The sequence below is a fragment of the Rhynchophorus ferrugineus genome, unplaced genomic scaffold (assembly GCF_030347505.1).
Source record: "Rhynchophorus ferrugineus isolate W39M unplaced genomic scaffold, kcgeb_rfMv2 rfM6, whole genome shotgun sequence".
NCBI classification, from domain to species: domain Eukaryota; kingdom Metazoa; phylum Arthropoda; class Insecta; order Coleoptera; family Curculionidae; genus Rhynchophorus; species Rhynchophorus ferrugineus.
In genome coordinates, this window is record NW_027472585.1 from 18,897,157 (window position 1) to 18,920,173 (window position 23,017).

General features: G+C 34.2%; 1 protein-coding gene across 2 annotated transcripts in view; it reads left to right on the forward strand.

Annotated features, from left to right (window-relative positions):
* Positions 1-7,666: 7,666 nt before the first annotated feature.
* The window catches only part of LOC143198924 (uncharacterized), a 95,345-nt gene continuing 79,994 nt past the window's right edge, over positions 7,667-23,017 (forward strand). For both annotated transcript variants that reach the window (XM_076408547.1, XM_076408549.1), the window contains exon 1: positions 7,667-11,612. In XM_076408547.1, the coding sequence (XP_076264662.1) occupies positions 7,861-11,612 (3,752 nt within the window). In that variant the 5' untranslated portion in view covers positions 7,667-7,860. The remainder of the gene's footprint in view (positions 11,613-23,017) is intronic.

Genomic DNA, 23,017 nt, shown 5'->3' on the forward strand with positions numbered 1-23,017 from the left:
TTATGTTATCAAAGAATTTTGCATTGAATCGAAGGGTGGTATAACAATTTTTATACAATTTCTAGCTTCAAATTAGCTACTGGAGGGAACCTATCATCTATGTATATCTAAAATTTAGTCAAAACTCATGTAGCAGTACTTTTAAGACAATCTGAGTATGTACCAGCATGAGTAACAATATAATCAAGACTCGAGCACATGATCAATCATTCACAAAAATTCAACAAAATACAAAGAAATATAAACAATTTACAATATATCATCTCAAATATTAATGTTTATTGTGGTAAACATGGTAGACAAAATCATCAGAAATTTTCACCAACAAAGTCGAGTTTTTCGACAGAGAAAATATAAAATAAGAAAAATAGTCGCGAAAATAGTCTTAGCGAAATATAAGTGATACCTTGACATGGCCAAAAGAACACAAAACAGCAAGTTCTGTGCGTATTATGAATCAAAATTGCTAAAATAGTATATAATGTGGTTTGAAGGGGCTTTTGGTTTCGAACATTGAGAATTATTAATTTAGATGCCAAGGATAAATACAAATGGCTAAAGAAATTCGAAAATAATTAATTGCAAACCTTACTAGACGAAAACTTAACTCAAATTCTCAAAGAGCTCTCAGAGAGCTATCGAGTGATGGCTGATCTGTTTTTATACTTTATATGGGCTATAGCACAAATTGATTGAAATTACCATTTCATAGCTTTTTTAACATCGCGGTTTAATTTTTTGAAAAGCCAAAAGAAAGGATTTCTGTAGTTTTGAAACTACAACTACTAACTACAACTATTTCAAGTGTAAAAAGCCATCGGTTGACTCAGGAGAACCATTAACGTGGATACTGAAAGGGGATATTCATGGCCAAGAAACGACCAAGGTGTTACTAGCTGCTAAATAAATGAAAGATATGAAAAGATGATCGGAAATATATTCATAAATATATATTGTACAACTTTTTTCGAATATGAGAACATATTTTTACCAAATACCAAAGATTTTTGTACATACGTCATCAAGATGTTTAATGTATTGCCTGTCGCAATTTGTAAATTCGTTTAAGAATCAGACGATATTTTCTTTCTCATGTTATTCTAATTAAAAAGAGATACAATGCTCTTTGATAAATTCGATCGTGTAACCGAACTAGAAAATTCGTTAGAGATAAGCATTTTTACTGTTAATTATTTAGTTGCTGCGGCTTTTATTGAAAATATTTTTAGTGTGTTGCAGCTGAACTGAATATTAGTATAGACATGGACTGATATCTCAGAATATAAAAAATATAATCCTGAATTTACAGAAAAATAAAACCGTCCTCATACGAAGCGGGTGACGAATCAAGATCAGCTTGATGTTAGCTCTACCAGAGATTAAATATATGAAATGTATAAAAACAGTGAGTAGTTTTTCAATACAAACAAAATTTAATACAATTATTTCAAACGAAACTGTTAGTTTGAAAAGTATTAAAGAGGTTTAATGGAAATTCCAGATATTGCTTTTAAAAGAATACAATTTTTAAAAGCATATAATATAATGAAGGAATACTTATGATTTTAATTTATGTATTTAGACGATATATTGATATTTCAGAATGGGACCAATATACTCAATTGTCACTCATGGCAAGATGTTAATACAAATTGTGTTATGATAACAGTTGATGGAAAAAGGTAAAAGTTGGTATAACAATTGATTAGGTTTTATTAGTCATAACATTTACTACTAATTCATTGTAGATATTTGTTTGGATGAATTCGATCAAACACATTGAAAAAGAAATTGACAAATGATGGATTTGTGAACAAATGTTAGATAGAGTGGAAATGAACAGCTTAGTTATTCACTTGAGTGAAACTTTCTGAATATGGAATTATGATTCAATGCTGATAAAACCAAGACAGAGTGCTGGGAGTGGAAACAACTAAAGGTGAGTATATAATTAATTTATAACCGTAGGAAATGTTATTGTAGAGTGTTAAATATTTAGGTACACAGATATGTGTGTAACTGATCACAATATATATGAGCATTTGGTAAATGCATTAAAGAGAATGCAGTGATTAAATCTAGTTTTATCAAGAAAGATGTATACATATATTAACAGAACAAACAGAACAAAGAACAAACAAACAAAGAACAGACGAAGGAGAAATACGGTCATATCAAAATGTCTTTATAAGGAAACACTCAACCCAAGGACACAAGAACTTAGCGTAAAAGGTAAATATGCTCTCTAATGAAAGTAAAATAAATACTTGGATATACAACTGTTAATTAGGTGGATTAGGCCCCCAGGGGCTACAACTACGTAAAAAACGCGCCTAGAATTCTAACTCATAGGTGGTAGGGAAAAGAGTTCAATGTAAATATATCAAACACAACCCTAACATCCAAACTATTATAACTGTTTAGGGTAAATTGATATTGCAAAATAACTTTGGATAAACTATACGTAAGCATCTAACATAATAAATAAAAATAGTATTATAATAGTAATAGTAATAGTGGAATGTTGTTTTGAACGAAGCCTTATTAACATATGAGATTTTCTTGGTTGATAGCTCGATGGTATTGGAGACGACTAGCCGAACTTCCGACCAGAGCTCGTGCCCGAACCGCAAATAACAGCCCCTGGTGGCGATAATTGACATATTGACTACGTCAATGACAAGTGGCTGGTCCCAGGAGGGTGAGGCTCTGGGCTATCGGGTGTCTAATGCCCGACCGAACGCTGACTTGTGATTTTTTACGCGGTAATGGTTTCCTCGCGGAGTGCGATCAATCTTTTTTCAAAACATTGAATAGATAGGGCGAGATATAGGTAAACAGAGCGGCGAGTCACCCTGAAACGTACACCTGGGGAAGGTAATCGTCGTTCCTGAGTTTATATTAGGTAGTTACAGCGAAGAAAATAAACAAAAACACAATTCATGCCATCGTTTTGAACGTTTACGCACTTTACATGTTTTTTTATAATAAGAAAACCACTCCCAACCCACAATTTACAACTTGAGCTTTCATTTAACAAAGAGGATAAGTGTGTATTACTTCATAAAATATTAATTGTGTTGCATTCTCCTAGCCACAATCTCCAGTAAAATATTTATGACTGTCTTTTTGTATAAAGTCTACTTGTTAAAGTGAAAATAAATTGGTTATTTGTCACTTTAAAAGTAAATTCAAACGCCTGTCTAACAATTTTCCTATTTTTCACTCATTTTCCCAGGATTTTCAACCATCGAAAAATATGTTGTCTGTCTTCGTTACCAGGTGTATCGCTTGTTTGGCATTTGTGACAGAGCTTGTTACGTAATTGTATTAGTGTCTCAGATTTTGGCATATATTGTTTGATCGTCACTATATTATACATACATCACTTCTATATATCAGCCATCTTATCAGGGACTGTTGACTTATAGAGTAGTATTTTGTATTGCAGCAATATTAATTTTATATTTAGCATTTTTTTTATTCTGGAGAATAGGAGGACCAATAAATAAAAATACATTATATAAAATATAATGTATAGAAAACTTTTATACCATGTCACTTTAAAGCATTTAACACATTAGTGACAAACTATTAATTAATTTTATGTAAAATAAATTATGAAAAATTATCTTTTATAATTATAGTTTAGAGCCCTTTTCACTTACTAGAGTTTACCTGGACTGAACTGGCTACTAAACGAGGGCTCCGAACCAAGGTCTTCTGAGCTATGCGACCAGTGGCCAACTTAGAGACGATTCCATAGTAACTGGTCTTACCCATGTTGGTTCCAGGCGTGACTAGGGTGGTTATTCCTTGTAGAATTTTACACTATTTTCGAAAGACCATTACACAAACATAAAGCAGACATAAATCCATACCCTGTGGAATTCGAAGTAGTGACCATCATAGAAATAGGAGGACTGTCCTGGCACCTTAACTACTGAAGCTAAGAAGCCGGTAAACAACGGAAATTGGATATTCTTATTAAGTGCGTTTTGTAATTATATTATTTTTAGTTTATTTATCAAAATACGATCCAAATTTAACTTTTGGCAACATGTATTTGAAGGGCATTTAAATAGTTATACTTGTTTTGTTTTATTTTTCTAGAAACATTTACATTTCAATTCAGGAACATTACACGCCATTGAGTGTACTTAAAAATGGACACTTCTCAAGATAATCTCACGAAGGGACAATAATATATAATGTATAGAATGGATTGATGGTATTTTCCATTTAATAGTTTTAGTATAGGTTTATAACTTTTGCTATATATAGCTAAATGCTGTTATATTGTAAAAGATCGATTTGACAACTATTTGTCATAATACCTCATAAGTTAGTTCAGTATAGGTATTCAATTCATCATATATAGTCTATGTTCAAATATTTATATATAAAATTAATAAAGTTCAAATATTTTTATTGTTTTTAATTTTTATAGTATTATTATTTAATTTTATTAGTATTTTTATTGTTGTAGCAATATTTACTAGACAGAACAAATCAAATTTCCCGAAATGAGGAAAAAACCACTTTTGCCACTATATTGACATCCTCATAGCTAAGACAGTAAAAGTGAATCAATCGTAATCTCTAGTATCAATAGTGAATCTCTCACAGTGTTACAATCTCCTAGATTGTACACATTTTATATAATATAGTGTCTAATGTAAATCTTCCAAAAGGTTTTCACAAAATCATATCCACTTGTTACGAATATGACTTAAGTGTTTTAAACATATTAATTCATGATTATTATTGGTAAATTAGCATATTATTGAATATTTTTGCCTATTAGTAAACCCAAGGGTTAATATAGAAATCAATGTGTAAAGCAAACAAGATTTGTTAAAATACAATGGTACACTTTTATGTTTACAAACGTTTATAATATCAAGTCAACCTTAGTGAACTTAAACAAGAGAAATAAAATGCTATTTCTTGCATTAATGTGCTACTGTGTGCCAAACTTAAATCGACTACTATAAATATAGATTTTTTAATTATTAATAATAATAATTAGATTTTATGAATTAAGGAATAAATCTCGTAGAAGGTACGATAAAGGATTGTCAAGTGATAGTAACTCGGCCTAATCGACTGTTGACTTTTTGAAGCTCCAAAAGGTATCTCAAAAATTACTCTAACAAAAAAATAATTGCCAAACTACCAGATGTAGCGTAAAGACAAAATATTCTACAAGACAGACAGGGGAAATTTACTACAAAATGTAGTTTAGAAGATCATTAATGAGAATCTTGCAAGGAATTTACAGTCAATATTTACAACTACTCATAAGCCTTTGGACGTTTACGTTAAAAGTAAACTATTGATTAGATTAACATCGTTACTAAAACTCCTCACCAAGCCTCTATATAATTCAAAATACAATAAATGGGTTTTGTATTGTCCACCCAAATCCACTAAATTTTATTGGAAAACTAAATGACCAGTTAACTTCATATCACATACATCTATCTATCTTGCAAATTTTCTCCGCCAACTAGAGTGTTCACCGGATGGTGTTTTGTCAGCCCTGATGATAATGATGATATTATGGCTCCCAGATGGTATCCAATGCTATTTTGATCAATTAAGAAGGCGTTGTTCTGATGCAGAACTTTTTATAGTTCTTAAACAATAGTTTCGTTCACTATATTGTGAGCACAATGCCTATCAATTTCTATAGCCGGATTATCTATGAAATTAATTTGTGAGAATTGATTACATGCGTGGTAGTAGAAATATTGCTTCTAGTAAGTGGGGATTTTAGAGTGGATAAGAATTTGTTAACTTACTTCTGATACAAATTTAAATGTTACCAAAAAAATGGTATATTACCCTAAAATTGGACATGAATTTGTCCACTTCAGTATGCGTTGTTCCAAAGAACGCCATTTGGAAACAACTATAATCATTTTGAATGCCAAGAAATGGTTAGAATTATTTCTCATCCCAAAATCTAATGAGCATAATGCATCTGGTGATGGGATCACTGTGGCAATTTTATTTTCCCACCGGCATAATAGAACTCAATTGATTAACTACTGTATTTTAATGCCTTACAATATTGACAAACAATTGTTATTTTCCCAACTGTACTTGATTTGTTCGCACCATAATTTTTATAGGGATCCTAGTGAAATCCTACTCGTTAATGGATGATAGGGTATCGTGTATCCAATTCATTTCCAATTGCTTCTGAACAAAATTGTGATATACTAACAATTATCATTTATATATCTCATTGGTCATCAGACATCAGTCATCAGTCACATGAGGTCGTTTTATCTTTGGTATTATTAATAATAAAAGTTAAAAAAGTTTAGGCGCAATAAATATGTAACTAAATAATAATAAATGTAATATACATATACGAAGTATATTTTACGATAAACAGTCACTACATATTTTAACTCTCTTATTGATAAATTTGTATTGAGTGTGACTAAGATTCGATTCGCAAATATCATTAGCAAATATTTATTCATATTTGACATATATGTCATTATTTTTACGTTATCTGATCGATGCAATTACCTAAATATACGTACATCTATATGTAATATAAGTGGTTTAATATTTTGCATTAAACCATCAGTGAGGTGAAATTTGGTGCATTTTAAATAATAATGGTCGGTAGTTTTAATCAGCATTCAACAATTAAGTCATAAAAAAAATTCGATTCGCAGTCTTAACCATTTGATAACCAACAAAAAGATCGATCCTTTGTGATAGTCAAACTGCTGATGACGGTAATACTTTTTTATGTGAAAAAGCAGTTTGCTTCACCGAATTGTGAGCACAATACCTATCAATTTCCATATCCGCATTGTCAATAAAATTAATTTGTAAAAATTGATTATGGACATCTAGTAGTGGAAACAGCGCTCCTAGTAAGTGGAAATATTAGTGTTTATAAGATTTTGTTAAGTTACTTCTGATATAAAGTTCAATGTTAACAAAAGAAATTTTTTCTCCCAATTAATCTATATTTTTTCATATAAATCTTCTTTGAACTTGAGTAAATATATTAAAATCAAAATTAAATAAACTGGTCTAGACGTTCTCTAGTTTTAGTGAGACTTATAGTATATATAGAGATTATATGCATGCAAATAATTTCATATTTCAGTGAATATAAGTAATGAAAGTTAGAATGTTGATTTAAATTATATTGACTGTATTTATTGTATAGTAACGTGTCCATTCACTTCATTGTAACTGAGTGACGGCCGATAAAAAATGTGCGTGGGTAGACGGCGAAATTATTACGCACTAATAGTATCATTATGTTGTCAAAGTCGCGGAAATGAACGTCTACAAAAAAGCACTCGGAGCGGCCGTAAATAAGACTTTTTACGGTCGTAGTAGCGACGTGCATAAAACGCCGCCAAGGCATAATCTCACAATCGTAGGCCACAATCAGGTAATTCTAGTTACACCCCCTCAAGTCTTTGACCAACCGCGAAGTTGAGGCCCATCAAGGTTAGCGCGTTAGCGTTCACCGCCGCGAGAGGCGCCCGCTGTCGGGTCCGCGCTCCAGGAGCGCGACGACGCGCAGGGTGGGCCGTCCTTCGACGAGGTGGGGTCGGCGACGTTCCGCCCCTCGGGCCAACAAACTCACACGGCAAATTGGTGAACCGAGCGCCAGGCCAGTTCGTCGCGAACGTTGATGATCGTAGCGTACCGACGACACCGTCTCCTGGAGCGAACGAGTCGTCGTCGTGGTCTTGAAAGTATCCTTCGTGAGAGTGCAAGTGATCGCGAGTTGGTGATCGGGTGGTTGTGGTGTCCATTCTGCCTCCGAGAGCCGTTCGCTGGGCGGATGGGAGCCCTGGCCAGCGTGGGATGAGCGGTGGGCCACGGCCCCCCCTGCCGGGCCTGATCCCCCTGGCGGCCCTGTCTCGGCGCCGGTCCGAACCGATCGATGCGGCGGCGGGGTCACGTGGCCAAGAGGCGCGCGCTGCCGCCCCCAGTCGCCGCCACCACCGGCACCATCGCCGCCGCCGGGCCGTCGCTGTTGGTAAACAGAGCCGTAGCTCGTCGCCCGCGCTAGACCGGCCGCCGCGGGTCAATCCAATCTTCGTGTGGGTCCGACAGGAAGACACGCGCATCGTGGACGTGAAATGCGAGGACTACGACAAGCGGAACCGCATCCTGCTGACGAAGACGGCGCACGGCTGGCGCGCCATCCCGCGTACCGAGATGCTGGCCGCCCCTCGGGCGTCGGCTGAGCCCCAGCCGCAAGAGGACCAGCAGGAACAGCAGCAGCAGCCGCCGTCGCACCACCACCATCACCGTCATCACCGGCGCCGTTCCCGCAAGTCCAAGTCGCAGGTCAAGTCGGCCTCGGTGCAGTTCCCCGACCCGGAGCCGGCTTGGGTCACCAGCGAGAACGTAAACATCGAGTCGCTGCTGCCCTCCCATACCATCCACGTCAAGAGGACCCCGTCCGAGTCGGAGGGCTCTCCCAAGAGTGTAAACAGTGCCGTCGACAGAGACTATCCGCGCACGCCCGACAACAAGCTGTGTGACGTCAGCCCGCTGGAGAACCTCCTGGCAGTGGCGGAGCTCGAATTAAAGCAGCACATTCAGGCCGGAAGCTGGGACGAGGAGGGCGGGGAAGCGGAGCGCGCCGACGATTCCAAAGATGACCCCAGCATCGAGGAGATCGACGAGCTGCTGAAGACCAAAGCGCAAGAGATGGACATCGGTCAGATCGATCTAACGGACGACGATCGCAAGACGCCCCACGAGTGCAGCTACAACGATGACGACGAAATGTCCATGAATGATATACTTTCCAGGCTGGAACAGTCCCTTCAGAGCCCACACGAATTCAATGACGATTCGGAATTCGACACTTCCAAGCCGGAACCGGATATGACCCCAGCTACAACCCATTCGGAAGAACACGTCGAGTACGACGAACCTGAAGTCAAACAGGAATACAACGAACAGTCTGATTTTCAAACAGAACCATTGGAAACGAACTGTGACCTGAAAGAAGAACATGATGAAGATGAAATGAACATGAAATCACCCTACGCATCACCCGATCATAATTCAGAATTAAATGTGGAATGCAAGCCTGAGGACATAGAGGATGTCGACGAAGACCAATTAGAAATGGATCAGAGAGATATCGAACTAAAAATAGAAATAAACAGCCCGGCTCATTTGCAAGAAGAACCAAACGACATAAATGACGAAGAAACAGTTATTTCGAAAGAAAAAGAAACATCAGAATCATCATCAGACACGCCAAAAGAAGTGGAAGAAATCGATGACGCCCAAGACGTCGTCCAAGATTCAAATGAACACGAAGAGGCACCACAGGACCTTATTGAAGAGCAGGAAGAATCACAGGAAGCAACACAACCTGTAAATCAGGAACAACCCGATGAACACAAACCTCAGGTTGAATCCGAACATTCGGAGGCACCACAAGAACAGGAACGGATAGAGGAGCCAGAGCAATCAGAAGAACAGGAAGAACAAATGGAAGCCGAGGTGGAACCAATTTGTCTTGATTTATCCATGAAAAAACCGACTCCACTTACCATCGAAATCAATACAAATCATCTGGAAGAAAGTGAAGATGGTCCCACCGACCTCAGTGTCCCCAAGAATCAACAATCGCCAAAACTTGATTCCACCCGTCCACCTTCTCAGAACTCCGAAACTGTTCAGTCGCCTCAACCCAGCGGAATACCTGCGGTACCGCCCTCGCCCGATATTGTCTCGACCAGTAGTGCCGCGTCTAAATCACGCTCGGCTTTCCTAGAGTCGCTGTTATCGAGCTCGGTTCAGAAAATGCCGCTGAACTCTGAGGTAACCATCACCAAACAGAAGGAACCTCTGGATTTGGGCAAGTGTCGGAAATCAGCGAGTCCAACCGTGACTTGTTCGGAGGAAATCACCCGTGTGGCCAACTCGGAACCACCCTCCAAGAAATTTAAAACTGACGATATTACCCTGAAAACTCTCCTGGACAAGGACTTGGAGAATATGGACGCCGCCAATAAAAAATCCCTGAAGCCGGCTAGTGTGTCCCATTCATTGAAAGTTGCCAATTTACCGAAAGTATCTGATCCATCTCCTGATCCTGTTCTGGAGTACAAGCAACTCCTGGCTGAAATGGACGTACCAAATCCCATCATGGTGCCGAAGGAGAGCTTTCCGAACCTCCTTAAACATCCTAGAAGAGAGATACTAAAGATACTCCATGGACAGACTGATAAGAATATTCCACTTGATGATATTCTGGTTGTGTATAAGGACAGACTGCTTGCTGCTTTGGAATCGAGCGGAGGCAGGATTCACTCAAATACCAACAAATCGGAATCTCTAAAATCTGTACCCAAAATGGTTAATAAGCCAGTGGAGAAAAACAATAACGACAAGCCTCCAGCGAAAAGAAAGTGTTCCGAAAGTACCACCAAGACATCTGCTGATACGTCAGCAAAAAATATCCTAGCCAACGATATTGATGCTGCAAACGAAGCCGCACTGTTTTGGTCGTCTTGTCCCAATCCATTCGAGGCAATGGCTAATTATCAAAATCACAGTGAGTTTATTCAGGCGCTCTATGCTGCTTCGTCATTACCATATTTGCCCAACCAACTTGGAGAACTTCATCCCGGACTACAGATGATTCTAGGTAACAAAAATGTACCTCCTGTAGGTTTTCCATCCGTGCCGCCAGTTAACTTCAACAATCCATTAGAGTTATCATTATGGCAGGAAGCAATGATGCAAGCTAGCATGCTCAGAGGTAAGAATCCCTATGAGAACTCAATATTGAACCAGCCTAACTACCGAACGAATTTGGAAGCAAAGAGGTCTCATTCTCATCAATCCCACACAGCACGTCACAACGCCAGGATGTCCTCGGTTAACGAGCACAACAAGAGCACCCTACAGCAACAGTCGCTTCTTCAAGGTCTCTATAACCAGTCATCGATGACCACCAATCCCAACAGCTGGCAGAATCCCTACCTGGGTTTGGGGGGATTTCAACAAGGCAGCAACAATATGTCCTTAAGTGTTCCTCCATTTAATCCGTTCAGTCACAAGAATAGTGCCAGCTCGAGCAGCAAGTCCAACCAGCCAATGAACTCATCTTTCCTGCAAAATCAAAACAAGGAATCCGCCTTGATGGCTCAGTTCAATGAACACGAGAAACGCCTTCACCATCAGATGATGCAGGAACAGCAAAAACTACAACAAATGCAGCAGGAGAAGATGATACGACAGCAACACCAGCATCTTCTGCAGCAACAGCAGCAGATGATGAAGCAACAGAACATGTCGAAGAACGTAACACCCAAAGTACCACTGTTGGGTATCCAGTTCGGAGCTGGTAAAGACGGTCATCAGGGGGACAAGTCATCCGCGGATCATCCTAAACAAGTGCAAGGTCCCATCGATCTGTCTGGAGCGCAAAACGTTAAAACGAAAGGTAAAATGGGCGCGGCTAGTGTGAATAAGACATCATCGAAGAGTCACGTGGACGATGTCCCAGAAGTGGGGAGCACAACAGGAAACATCGAGGAAATGCAGGATGCCCATGCGCTATGGCATCCCCTATTTGGAAGGTAAATACTTTTACATTATAATTAAGTTATGTTTGACATTCTTGCATTTAAAATAAAATGTCTTTTTTTTAATTTATTTTAATAATATCACTTGCTATAGTATCATCTTTGTTGTAATTTGAAATATTACTTTTACAATATTAAAACAGTTTATCTTGATTTCTATTATATTTTCTTGAATACAATTAAAGAAGTAAAAATAAAACCTCAATGATGCTACTCATTTTGATATATTTTATTATGTTATTTTGTTATGTAAGAGAGGATCCGATATAAATTAATATTTATTATAAATTCAAGAATGTATGTGTGAATAATTGTGCATATTATTAAATTTTTATATATTCTACACCCAAAGACTATTTACTACACCTAAAGAAATCGGCCTTTTAATTTTATAGAAATGAAAATTCTCTTCCGTCGCTATATTTAATGAATTGAAAAATTTTATTTAGCAATACTAATTCTTTAACACGGCTATGACTGTAGAAGTGATCGATACTATACCGCATATGTTACGCCATCTATTGTAAAGGCTTCAAAGCCCTTGGGATTGGGTATATGGCACCGGATTCTTGCAAAACAATAGTCGTATAATATTTTTAATATCAATTAGTAAATCCTTGATATTTAGGCTCTGCTATCGTAAATTTTCGTTGTTCTGTTTGCAAAATATCGAGACGAGATAACGGGCTATTATCTTCTAGGCCAACATCTCGCAAATATTAGCAAAACAATTAATAGAATTTTAACGACAATGCGTTAACATTTCGAGACTGGCGTTAAATATTAGTCATGTAGAGTTCGGATCATTAGATGTTAGGTACTAAAAGTTAGATAAATATCAAACTGCGCATAAATCAGGCGAGAATAAATTCAGACGCGAACTGTGGGTTTTATAATCACCCGGAGCCAAACATGGCCAGTGGGATGATCTTTGTTAAACATCATGTTTTATAGCGTTAAAGTTCAGCTGAAATTAATTAGAAATAGTCGAGTATCTTTAATAAAATACAACGGACGATCGATAACGTACACACTCGGAAACATTTCATTAATGTAAACACGAGATTTGCTAATTAAATTATCCTAAAATTACTATTCTTTTAACTAAAAAATAATTATCTCTATTGCAGTATTTGTTCGATTTATTATAAATTATATGTATATGTCTCATTACTTCCTTTCAATAAAACGTTTCTTATTTAATTCTTAAATCACGTTGGTTAATGTAAACATTTCGTTATTTTAAAGTACACCTGGTTAGAATTAGTTCACGTTAACGTAACATCTGCTAAAACTCTCTATATTATATATAGAGAAACATCTAAATCTATTATAATTATCAGATTCTGTTATCTAAACAACTGTTTTCCGATAAATTATGGATATAAATGTATTTTTTTTATTCTATCGAAATATTTGCATCAAGATTTGGCAGATATTCTTTAAAACTCAGTGTTGATTCGATGAAAATTCGGTTGGTTCTAAAATTCGATGAAGTTTAATCCAGTAACTATTTTATATTTTGTGAAAACATTTAATTTTTAAATTTCATATATTGCTGGTATTACCAAATTGTCAACACATATTACCAATTATAATACATCATAGTGCTAATTGAATTTAAACATCAAGAGGCATTTGAAAAACATTATTAATTGCTCTTATTTGTATTTTCTTGGCATACATTTTGTCACATTTATTTGTTTAAACTGGATCAAAGTATATTAGGTGTATTTTACTACCTGCAACATTTGGCTACAATAATCGTAAAAATTTGCAGAGAAATCTTTAGAAACATTTCGATTAAATGTTATTATTTATTAATTTTGAAGAAATGTGAACATACATTTCTCTCTGCTGTCATATATTCTCAGTCATTTTTTAAAAATGTAAATTATATTTTTATCTTTATTCATAGTTTGAACAATACTGGAATAATATTTTTAAAAAATTGGTTATATAAATGAATGAATAATGAATGCTAATGAATTCATCTTTATAAAATTGCATTACTTGTATTTTTACGTTAGAATACAAATTATACAATAGAATTATCCAGAGAAAACTCGATAGGTGTCTCTAGAGAAAATTTTCAACAACGTCCAATATCCAGATGATACTGGGATCGACATTCTAGTAATATTATTGGTTAGTTTAAGTATGCATTAGACATCTCTAAAGAATTTAAGTATGCATTAGACTCCTCTTATTAAAACAAAATTAAATCAAGTTTAACATTATTAATATTAACATCCTATTAGACTAAGGGCACTAACGAATTGTAAATTGCAGTAAATATATATATATATATATATATATATATATATATATATATATATATATATATATATATATAGGCAGTAAGTTTTTTTTATGATTTTTGTTATACAATAAAACTATACTGACATGTAGAAGATCCTGTAAGTGATCTGCTGCACAAACTTATAATCTAAATCTTATTCTAGAAACTATACTAACTTATTCTAAAGTCTATCCTAACTTATTCTAAAGGCTATTCTAACTTATTATAGACATTATTATATCTCATTCTATGGTCTCTTAATCAGTTCGTATGGTAGTATTAGCGTTCATGCATCTCACTATCATCGCGCACATTTAACTGCTTGGTGAGTGCATTGGAATGTACTAACACGAACAGTTTCTCAAAGTACATTACAGTAATACTGAAACACACTCGAGAAATGAAATTAACCATTCAAATTTCTTTATGTCTCGCAGCATAGCGATTCAAAATTTTTTTTTCAAAGTAGTGACATCTAGATATTGGACGTCGCGAAACATTTCTTTAAAATTGCCTATAATGTTAAATATTTATTTTCTCTGTGAACTATACGTCGATAGTCCAACAGACGCCAAGAAAGGAGGCTACTCCGTAAACTCACCATATAAAATAATTATATTGATAGGTATGGGAGTGAGTACTTTATGTATGTGTACTTCATGTCCATGTAAACATTAATTATACAAAATCTATCCCTACTTTGTACGTGCAACATTTCTTAAAAGTGGGTAGCATTTTAACACAACATGTTACATTAGCAAAAATAAATAAACAATTTCCTAACAAAATCAACGACAAAAACTTGTAAAAGCCCGAACTTGAGTCCATAGTTTGCATTAGGTGACAGTTTTGTGAATAGTTGACTCTGAAAACACAAGGCAGGCGGCTAAGAATATCAACACCGTTGATGATTCTGATACTGTAAGAAATTAAGTGCAGTTTTGATTTCGCGACTCCGCTCCAATATTTTTATTGTTAAATGGTGGTTCAAACCATATAAAAGGAAAGCTGATGGTCGAAAATATGAGTACCACTATGAAAATCTCCTAACTATTATGTAAGCACTCGTTATGTTACCCAGGAGGTAAATATTGCTCAACAAGTCATATGGGACTATTTGGAAAAGTTAGTTAAACTGGAAAGCTAGATGCCACACGAATAGAATCATAGATCGCATTTCCATTTGTGAATCACAACAAAATTGATCTATTTCTGCAGCAGATGGCACTTGGTGATGAAAAATGGATCACTTAAAATTAAAAGTCCGCAGCCACACTAAGCTGGCGTAAATGGTAACCAAACCAGAATTTATGGCCAAGTATGTTTTGCCTGATGGAATTCGCAAAGTATAATATACTATGACCTTGACTCCTACGACCTATTATAAATTCAAACTTGTAATGTGAACTTGTGATATTCCGTCAGAAGAAACAGTCGCAATCACACATACACAAGTAAAATTCAATATGTTCTCCAGCTAACATAAATGTAATTGGAAGTTGCATAAATATCAAAGATCTTCCCAGAAAATTATACCCCTTAAGTTATATTTCATTTTCACCAAAAATATTGATTATATCAGCATAAATATTTTATTAATCAAAATTAATAAAGTAATAAATACAAAAAAAAACATCAACAAATTAGTCGAAGGTACTCCATCTGCACATTACTAGTCTACATTTCTAGACGCATCTGCGTATTACTAGTTATAGACCGCTAAAGCTATAATGTGTAAATATATTACTGATGCTGTTCTAGACCAATATTGTAGTATCAAAACTTTTGGCTGCATATCATTTGGTAATTCTTCGTTCTCTATTATATACAGAATCCTATAGCTTATAATAAATTATATGCTATTCTCAGAGAAACCTTTAGTAGGTCAAAAGAAACATTTTGATTAAATTTTGTTGTTTATTAATTTTGAAGAAATGTGAACATACATTTCTCTCTACTGTCATATGTTCTCAGTCATTTTTTAAAAAATTATATTTTTATCTTTATTCATAGTTTGAACAATACTGGAATAATATTTTTAAAAAATTGATTATATAAATGAATGAATAATGTATGCTAATGAATTGATTTTTATAAAATTGCATTGTTTGTTTTTTTACGTCAGAGTGCAGACAAATTCTACAAATTATATCATAGAATTATCCAGAGTAAACTCAATAGGTGTCTCTGGAGAAAATTTTCAACAACGTCCAATATCCAGATGATACTGGGATCGACATTCTAGTAATATTATTGGTTAATTTAAATATGCATTAGACATCCCTAAAGAAAAGATTTTGTTATAAAAGCATTTGATCAAAACAAATTTATTAAAACAAAATTAAATCAAGTTTAACTTTTTTAACATTATAAATATTAACATCCTATTAAATTAAGGACACTAAAGAATTGTGAAATGATACATACACGATTAAAATTCAATATTGTTCTCCAGATAACAATTCTATTGAAAGTTGCATAAATATCAAAGATCTTCCCTGTGTAAACACACCCTACAAATTATATTTCAATTCACCAAAAACATTAATTTTGTCAATATAAATATTTTATTGAAATAAATATTAATAAAGGAGCAGATACAAAAAAAAATTTAAAAAAAACAGTGTCAACTAACCTTTACAAAACAGCTACAAATTAATGGAAGGTACCGTCTACACATTACTGGTCTATAATTGTATAAGCATCTACACATTACTAGTAATGGACTGCTAAAGATATAATTTGTAGCTATACAACCGACGATGTTTTAGAGCACTATTGTGGTATCGAAACTTTTGGCTGCATATCATTTGGTAAGCTTCTTCGTTCTCTATTATATACAGAATCCTATAGTATAATAAATACATTTTGAAAACTACAAATCTGAGTTATTGATGTTGACCACAATAAAGACATAACCAACCAATTTTATTCCTCTTGATAATCATTCAAATGGCGTCATTATAATATACCGACTGTAATATTATTTTCGATTAGTAACAATGGAGGTTTTATCTAAATATAAAAATATCTATTAGAATTGGCCTTGAATCATGTTCATATACTTATAATCCTATTATCAATAAATATTAGCCTTCGTGAAGGTCAATGTATGAACGTTGACGTTATTTAATATAAACTAAATTAATCCTAAAAACGGGGAAAAATCGTTTTATAACAAACGCTATTTTAAAAACTTTTTTGAGACTGCTAATAAGCCCTTCCCCCATTATATGGGCGATTGAGATAACTTTTTTTCAATAAAGAGGCAATTTTTATTTAAAAAAAATTATTTCAAGTCAGTATATTTACATATTTTTTATTTTGTTTATTAAATATTGTTTTAATAATGTTTTGTAAGACAAGAAAACATGATCGTCAATGGTTTTTAATTGTCAGGTTTATAGAATTCATCAACAATTTTTATTCCTAACTAAATGCGCGAAAATAGAGTAAGAGCAATTCTTCATAAGTTCACAGTGATTTGGATTTTTGGAAGGCTGTATAGCTTGTGTGATAATGAATCTCGATGAATTAGGATTTTAGTCCCTGAATAATGATTGGTTGTCTGAAAAATGGAAAACAATTGTTCGGTGCTTGCATTTTGATCAGCGATATTTATTTACCAAAATACGAAGCATGAATGCAAAATACTGTTAGATGACCTAACCTAGCTATCAAATTGGATGGTTTTGACATTTTTCTATATAAAATCAATGTATTTCATTCAGTTTAATTGCGTTACTCAATGTATGCAAATGTAAACCGTTACTTTTATTGTTAGATTTAAAGATATCTTCTCTCGAAGTTCAGGGAACATTTTTATATGGAAATGCCGAACAATCATATCATTATAGTTGGTTTTGATTTCAATTATATAAAAGCGACATTTTGGTGTCCAGTAGGTGTAGGACAAAAAAGTTCAAAGAAAATAACTTATAAAGCTTATTAGCTATTAATAAATCCAGCTTTTAAAAAGGTTAGCTGTTAATGAACCAAACGTTTACATATTATGGGAAAGTTACGGAGGAAGCAAAATAGCAGAAATTTCTGAACATAATAAGAAAAATTCTGAGTGTATCTAAGATTTTAATAGTTCAGTGTATTGTTTTTCTAATATTTCCTGTAGCTTATGAACAAGGTTGTCATGCCATGCCTTATCGAAGGCTTACGTTACATCTAAGAATATAACAGGTCAATTGAAAAGTCCCCTAGATGGGATTAAATGCATATGTTTTTTAGTTAGCCTTAACCCTCAAAAGATGCATGTATAAATCTGACAGCTGTCGGATCATTAGTTTGTGAATTATAGCATTTTGAGTGAAGTAATTTTTGTTATTGTGAAAAAAATGGATAAAAAGTAATTTCGTGTGTTGATAAAATATAGCTTTTTGAAGGGAAAAAAATACAGTTGTAGCAAAAACTTGGCTTTATGCTAAGTTTCCGGACATTGCCCCAGTAAAATCAACTATCAAGTATTGGTATGCTAAGTTTAGACGTGGTGAAATGAGCACCGACGACTTTTTATTCCCCTTGATAATCATCAAAATGCTTAAATCAACAGTGGCGTCATTAAAATGTACCGAATGTGACATTATTTTCGATTAGTAACAATGGGGGTTTTATCTAAATTTAACAATATCCATTAAAATTGGTCTTGAATCATGTTCATATACTTATAATAATCCGTAGAAGCGTATTGACCTATTAAACTTATTAAAATAAAAATGGTCAAATATAAGGATATTTATGACCATTTTTAGTTATATATCAGCAGGAGGGTTAATAGGTTTAGAAGGTAAATAAAAATGGTAAACATTTTTAAATAACATTCTATTTTTATAAAAACATCATATTACACATCATTACTGTTTATAAACAAATATACACAAATTTGGTAAATAATTAATCTAATGTAGAAACTATATATAAGGAAGGAAATGAACATTGAAATTTTTTTGAAATAACACTCAAAAATAATTTTTATATGCCTTTCTATTTTTATAAAAACGCCATATTTAAATTAATTTACATATTTGAACAATTAGCAAGATCTCCAAGAACCATATAAGTCAACATTACCATAAAAAAGATCACAATCGTTTAGATCAATCCCAGCGAATATAGTTAAAACCAAATGAAAAAGCCACCACTATATATGAAAGCAGCGAAATTATCCTAAAAATCTCCAAATATGATCAACCATAATCGCTACTATTCTTGATCCACAAACGCCATTAATGAATTAACAGCCTGGAGCTTTAGATTAACATATTGTACATTTACTAGCCTAAAATGAATGGATTATCGTACTTTTAAGCTGCAAGAAATGTCAGTCGATACCTTATTATTTTTAAAAAACAATAATTTAGTGAGTACATTGGGATGCACTGACACTCTTTCGAAGTACTTCACACAAACACGTTCAATTACACTTGTTATAGGTTCTAGAGGAATATCGCGTTGTATCAATTTATTTGAAATATAGTACGGAGCATCAACAATGGCACGCAACACTTTATTTTGGAACCGTTGAATGATGGATATATTAGATTTGCTAGCGGTACCCCATAGTTGGATTCCATATGACCAAATGGGCTTGAGTAGAGACCGATACAGCAATACCTAAATCTAATAATAACTTGGATTTGCGCCCGATGAGCTAATACATTTAATATAATTTGAGTCCAAGTTGTTTCCGTTTAGAGAGTATGTGCTTATTCCAGGTTAGGAGTCGATCTAAGTGCATACCAAGATATTTAACATGATAACAAGATATTTACTGGTGGACATGTTCTTCTACGCAGGGTAAACGTTATATGCGTTGATTTGGTTTCATTGGCTTTAAAGCGCCATGTCTTCCACCATAATTGTATTTGCTCCAAGTGGGTTTGTAGGTTTATTGATGCTGTGACTGAATCTTCATGGGATGCTAAGATTGCTGTATCGTCTGCATATGTTGCCACAGTAGTTATTTTTGTGGTGGGCAGATAGGCCGTATACAGAAGATACAGTACTGGACCTAGTACACTACCTTGCGGAACTCCTGAATATATGGGATTTAATTCGATATGTTCATCGCCTTGATTTACAATAAAATTTCTATCAGTGATACGAGTTTAGTAACTGATAGTCCGAGTGAGGGAGAAGTTTCTTTAGTTTAATCTGCAAGCCCGTATGCCATACTTTGTCAAAAGCCTGAGATATGTCTAGAAAAGCAGCCGAACAATATCTTTTGGCATTTAGGTCAGTGTTTATTTTGTTTACAAGTCTATGCACTTGTTCTATAGTCCCATGCTTATTGCGAAAGCCAAACTGACGTTCCGGAATAATTTTTCCTTTTTCTATTATATATTTTAGCTTCTTTATGTATAATTTCTCGAAAACTTTCGAGATTATTGGTAATAAACTTATAGGTCGGTAGGAGGTCACATCTTCTGGTATTTTTCCTGGTTTAAGAATCATTAATATTTTAGCTACTTTCCAGATTCTAGGGAAATAATTAATTCGTAGCATAGTATTAAATATAAATGTTAATAGTTTTATACCCTTTTCTGATAGTTCTTTTAAAATTTTACCAGTAACTAAGTCATAACCAGGAGCTTTTTTAATATTAATCTCTCTCATTATTGTTTGTTTAACTTTTTTGACCGTTAATTTCTCGTGCGGTAATTCCATTTGAAATGGCGAATCTAGAAAGCTAGTAAGTTTATTTTCCTCATCTTTATGTAGCTGAGGCTGGAAAGGTTTAAAAACATTTTTTAAGTGTTTTGAGAAAATGTCGCCCTTCTCTTTATTGCTTCTAGTTCAATTATTTTCGTTTGTTTTAATAGCTGGGTTATGCTGCTGGGATCTCTTAAGCTTTTTTGTTGCTTTCCACAACGAATAGTCTGTAGCCTCACTTGATGTCAAATTTTCTAGGTATTCTAATGCCTTGGTTTTGTTCAATTTGGATTAATTCTTTCAGCTCTTTTATTGCCCTATTAAATTTTCTTTTATTCTCTTCAGTCCTTTACTGTTGCCAATTTCGTCGTAAATTTCTTTTTTCTGCTATCTTTTTCTGTATTGTACATGATATATGTGTATTTTTTCTTGTAAATGTTTCACTGTTAGGAGTCGCGGAATGTGCTGCCCCCTGTATATTTTTTGTAAGATTTATTGCTGCTATTTCTATATCCATTTCAATTTGTAACGGTAAGTTTAGAGAGATGTTTCGATCTAAGTTTTCTCTAAATGAGGGCCAGTTAGTTCTATTATTGCACAGAGAAGGGGATTTATCTTTGATGGTAATTTTTGAAGAAATTGTTAGTATTATTGGTGAATGATCAGTAGACAAGTCGAAACATGATTCTGCATGACACTTTTTTGTATCAATATTTTTTGTAATACAGAAATCTATAGTATCTGGTTATTTATTTCTGTCTGAAGGCCAATATGTTGGTTCACCAGTAGAGATATATTGTAAGTTATCTGTATTTATTTATTTATTGCTTTTAGCAGTTCTCTACCTTTTGAGGTTATTATTCTTGATCCCCACATTAAATGTTTTGCATTGTAATCTCCTCCGGCTATAAATCTATTATCTAGCGTACTGAGGTATTCTTGAAATTATTCTGCCTTGTCGTTATATTTGGGTGGGCAATAAATCGCAGACATTTTTAATGGTCCATGGACTTTCTCTATGGTTAATGCGCCAAATAAGGAATTTATTGTGGAACAACGTATCCTCATATGGCCAATTTCAATGATGCATCGTTTCTAAAAGACAAGTAATCTCGAGTAACAGACAGTTTTTCTCCTACATTACAACGCTCGGTCAATATTACAAGAATTGTCAATGGAACTCAAAGGAGATGTTCTCTCGCATCTAGAGTACTGCCCAGGCACCTTGTATTTCTTCAAACATGGCTTGGCTGACAAGTTCTAAAAAATTAAATAAATATTTTCATCACTTTCCAAGTTTGATATCTTGTGCCATATATTTCTCAATAAATGAGTTTTTAAGTTAAAAAAATTATCAAAATACATGGCAGCATCTAATATTACTGTTTATTATGTTCGATTAGATCGATAGAGGGAAATTTGTTCATATCGAGCTTAATTGTGTTTAATGTTCGAACATGGCAAGAGCAGAAAATGGTTCTTGTGCGATGAAATGGACGTTTGAACTGCTTAAAATTCAAACGTGCCGAACATAAACGATCGCTGTAGATAGCACGTTCTTACAAGGCATTTTAAAAGGGAAATTTGCATAATTGATTTGGTCGGGTCCGGTTCACGGAAACCCAACGAACACGCAATTTTTACCCGAAAATGGACTTTCTTGTAGGTTATTATGGGCATTTTTCATACATTAAAAATGTGGATTGGATAATTCCGTGTTGTAATTGCCCCGTGTACGACTAGTCTTTGTGGCGCGACCTTTTTTAATGACATATTACTAAAGTGTTTAATTTATCTTCATTACATTTTAACCACTCTTCTGTGCAACGCCAAAGCAATAATCGTTTTATTATTAGTTGATCGCTTGTATTGGTAATTTATCGCGATCGGTGCAAATGTAAATATCCATGTAAAAAATTGTTTAACAAACCAACTTAACTAGTAAATTTGATAATTTTGGTACCCCTCTATACAAAATAATAGTTTTTCATTTAGTATTATTTTATTTTTCAGTTTTCATATATTAATTAGTTTTTCAGTGCATACAGACTAATCCGAGAGCTACATTTATTGTCTGTTTTGAAAATTTCTACTCAAGCTAATTAAACATTAAGCATTGGTTTCGAAGAACTAACAGTGGTGATTTTATATTAATAACAAAGAACGACATGAAGGGTTAAAAAAACTGGTTAAACCAGTTCGAAAACAACGAGGAGGCATGATAACGGCAATAAAAAATATTGATTTATAATAATAATACATGATAGACATATACCAAAACAAAGAGATTTATTTTTAAATTAATCTTTAATAATATTAAATAATTAATTAAGCTTTTAATAGAATTAAAAGCAGAAAATGTAAGAATTCACCATATTAAGTTAAACGCATTACGAATTATTGACATCACTTAACTTTGCTAAGCATAACTTCA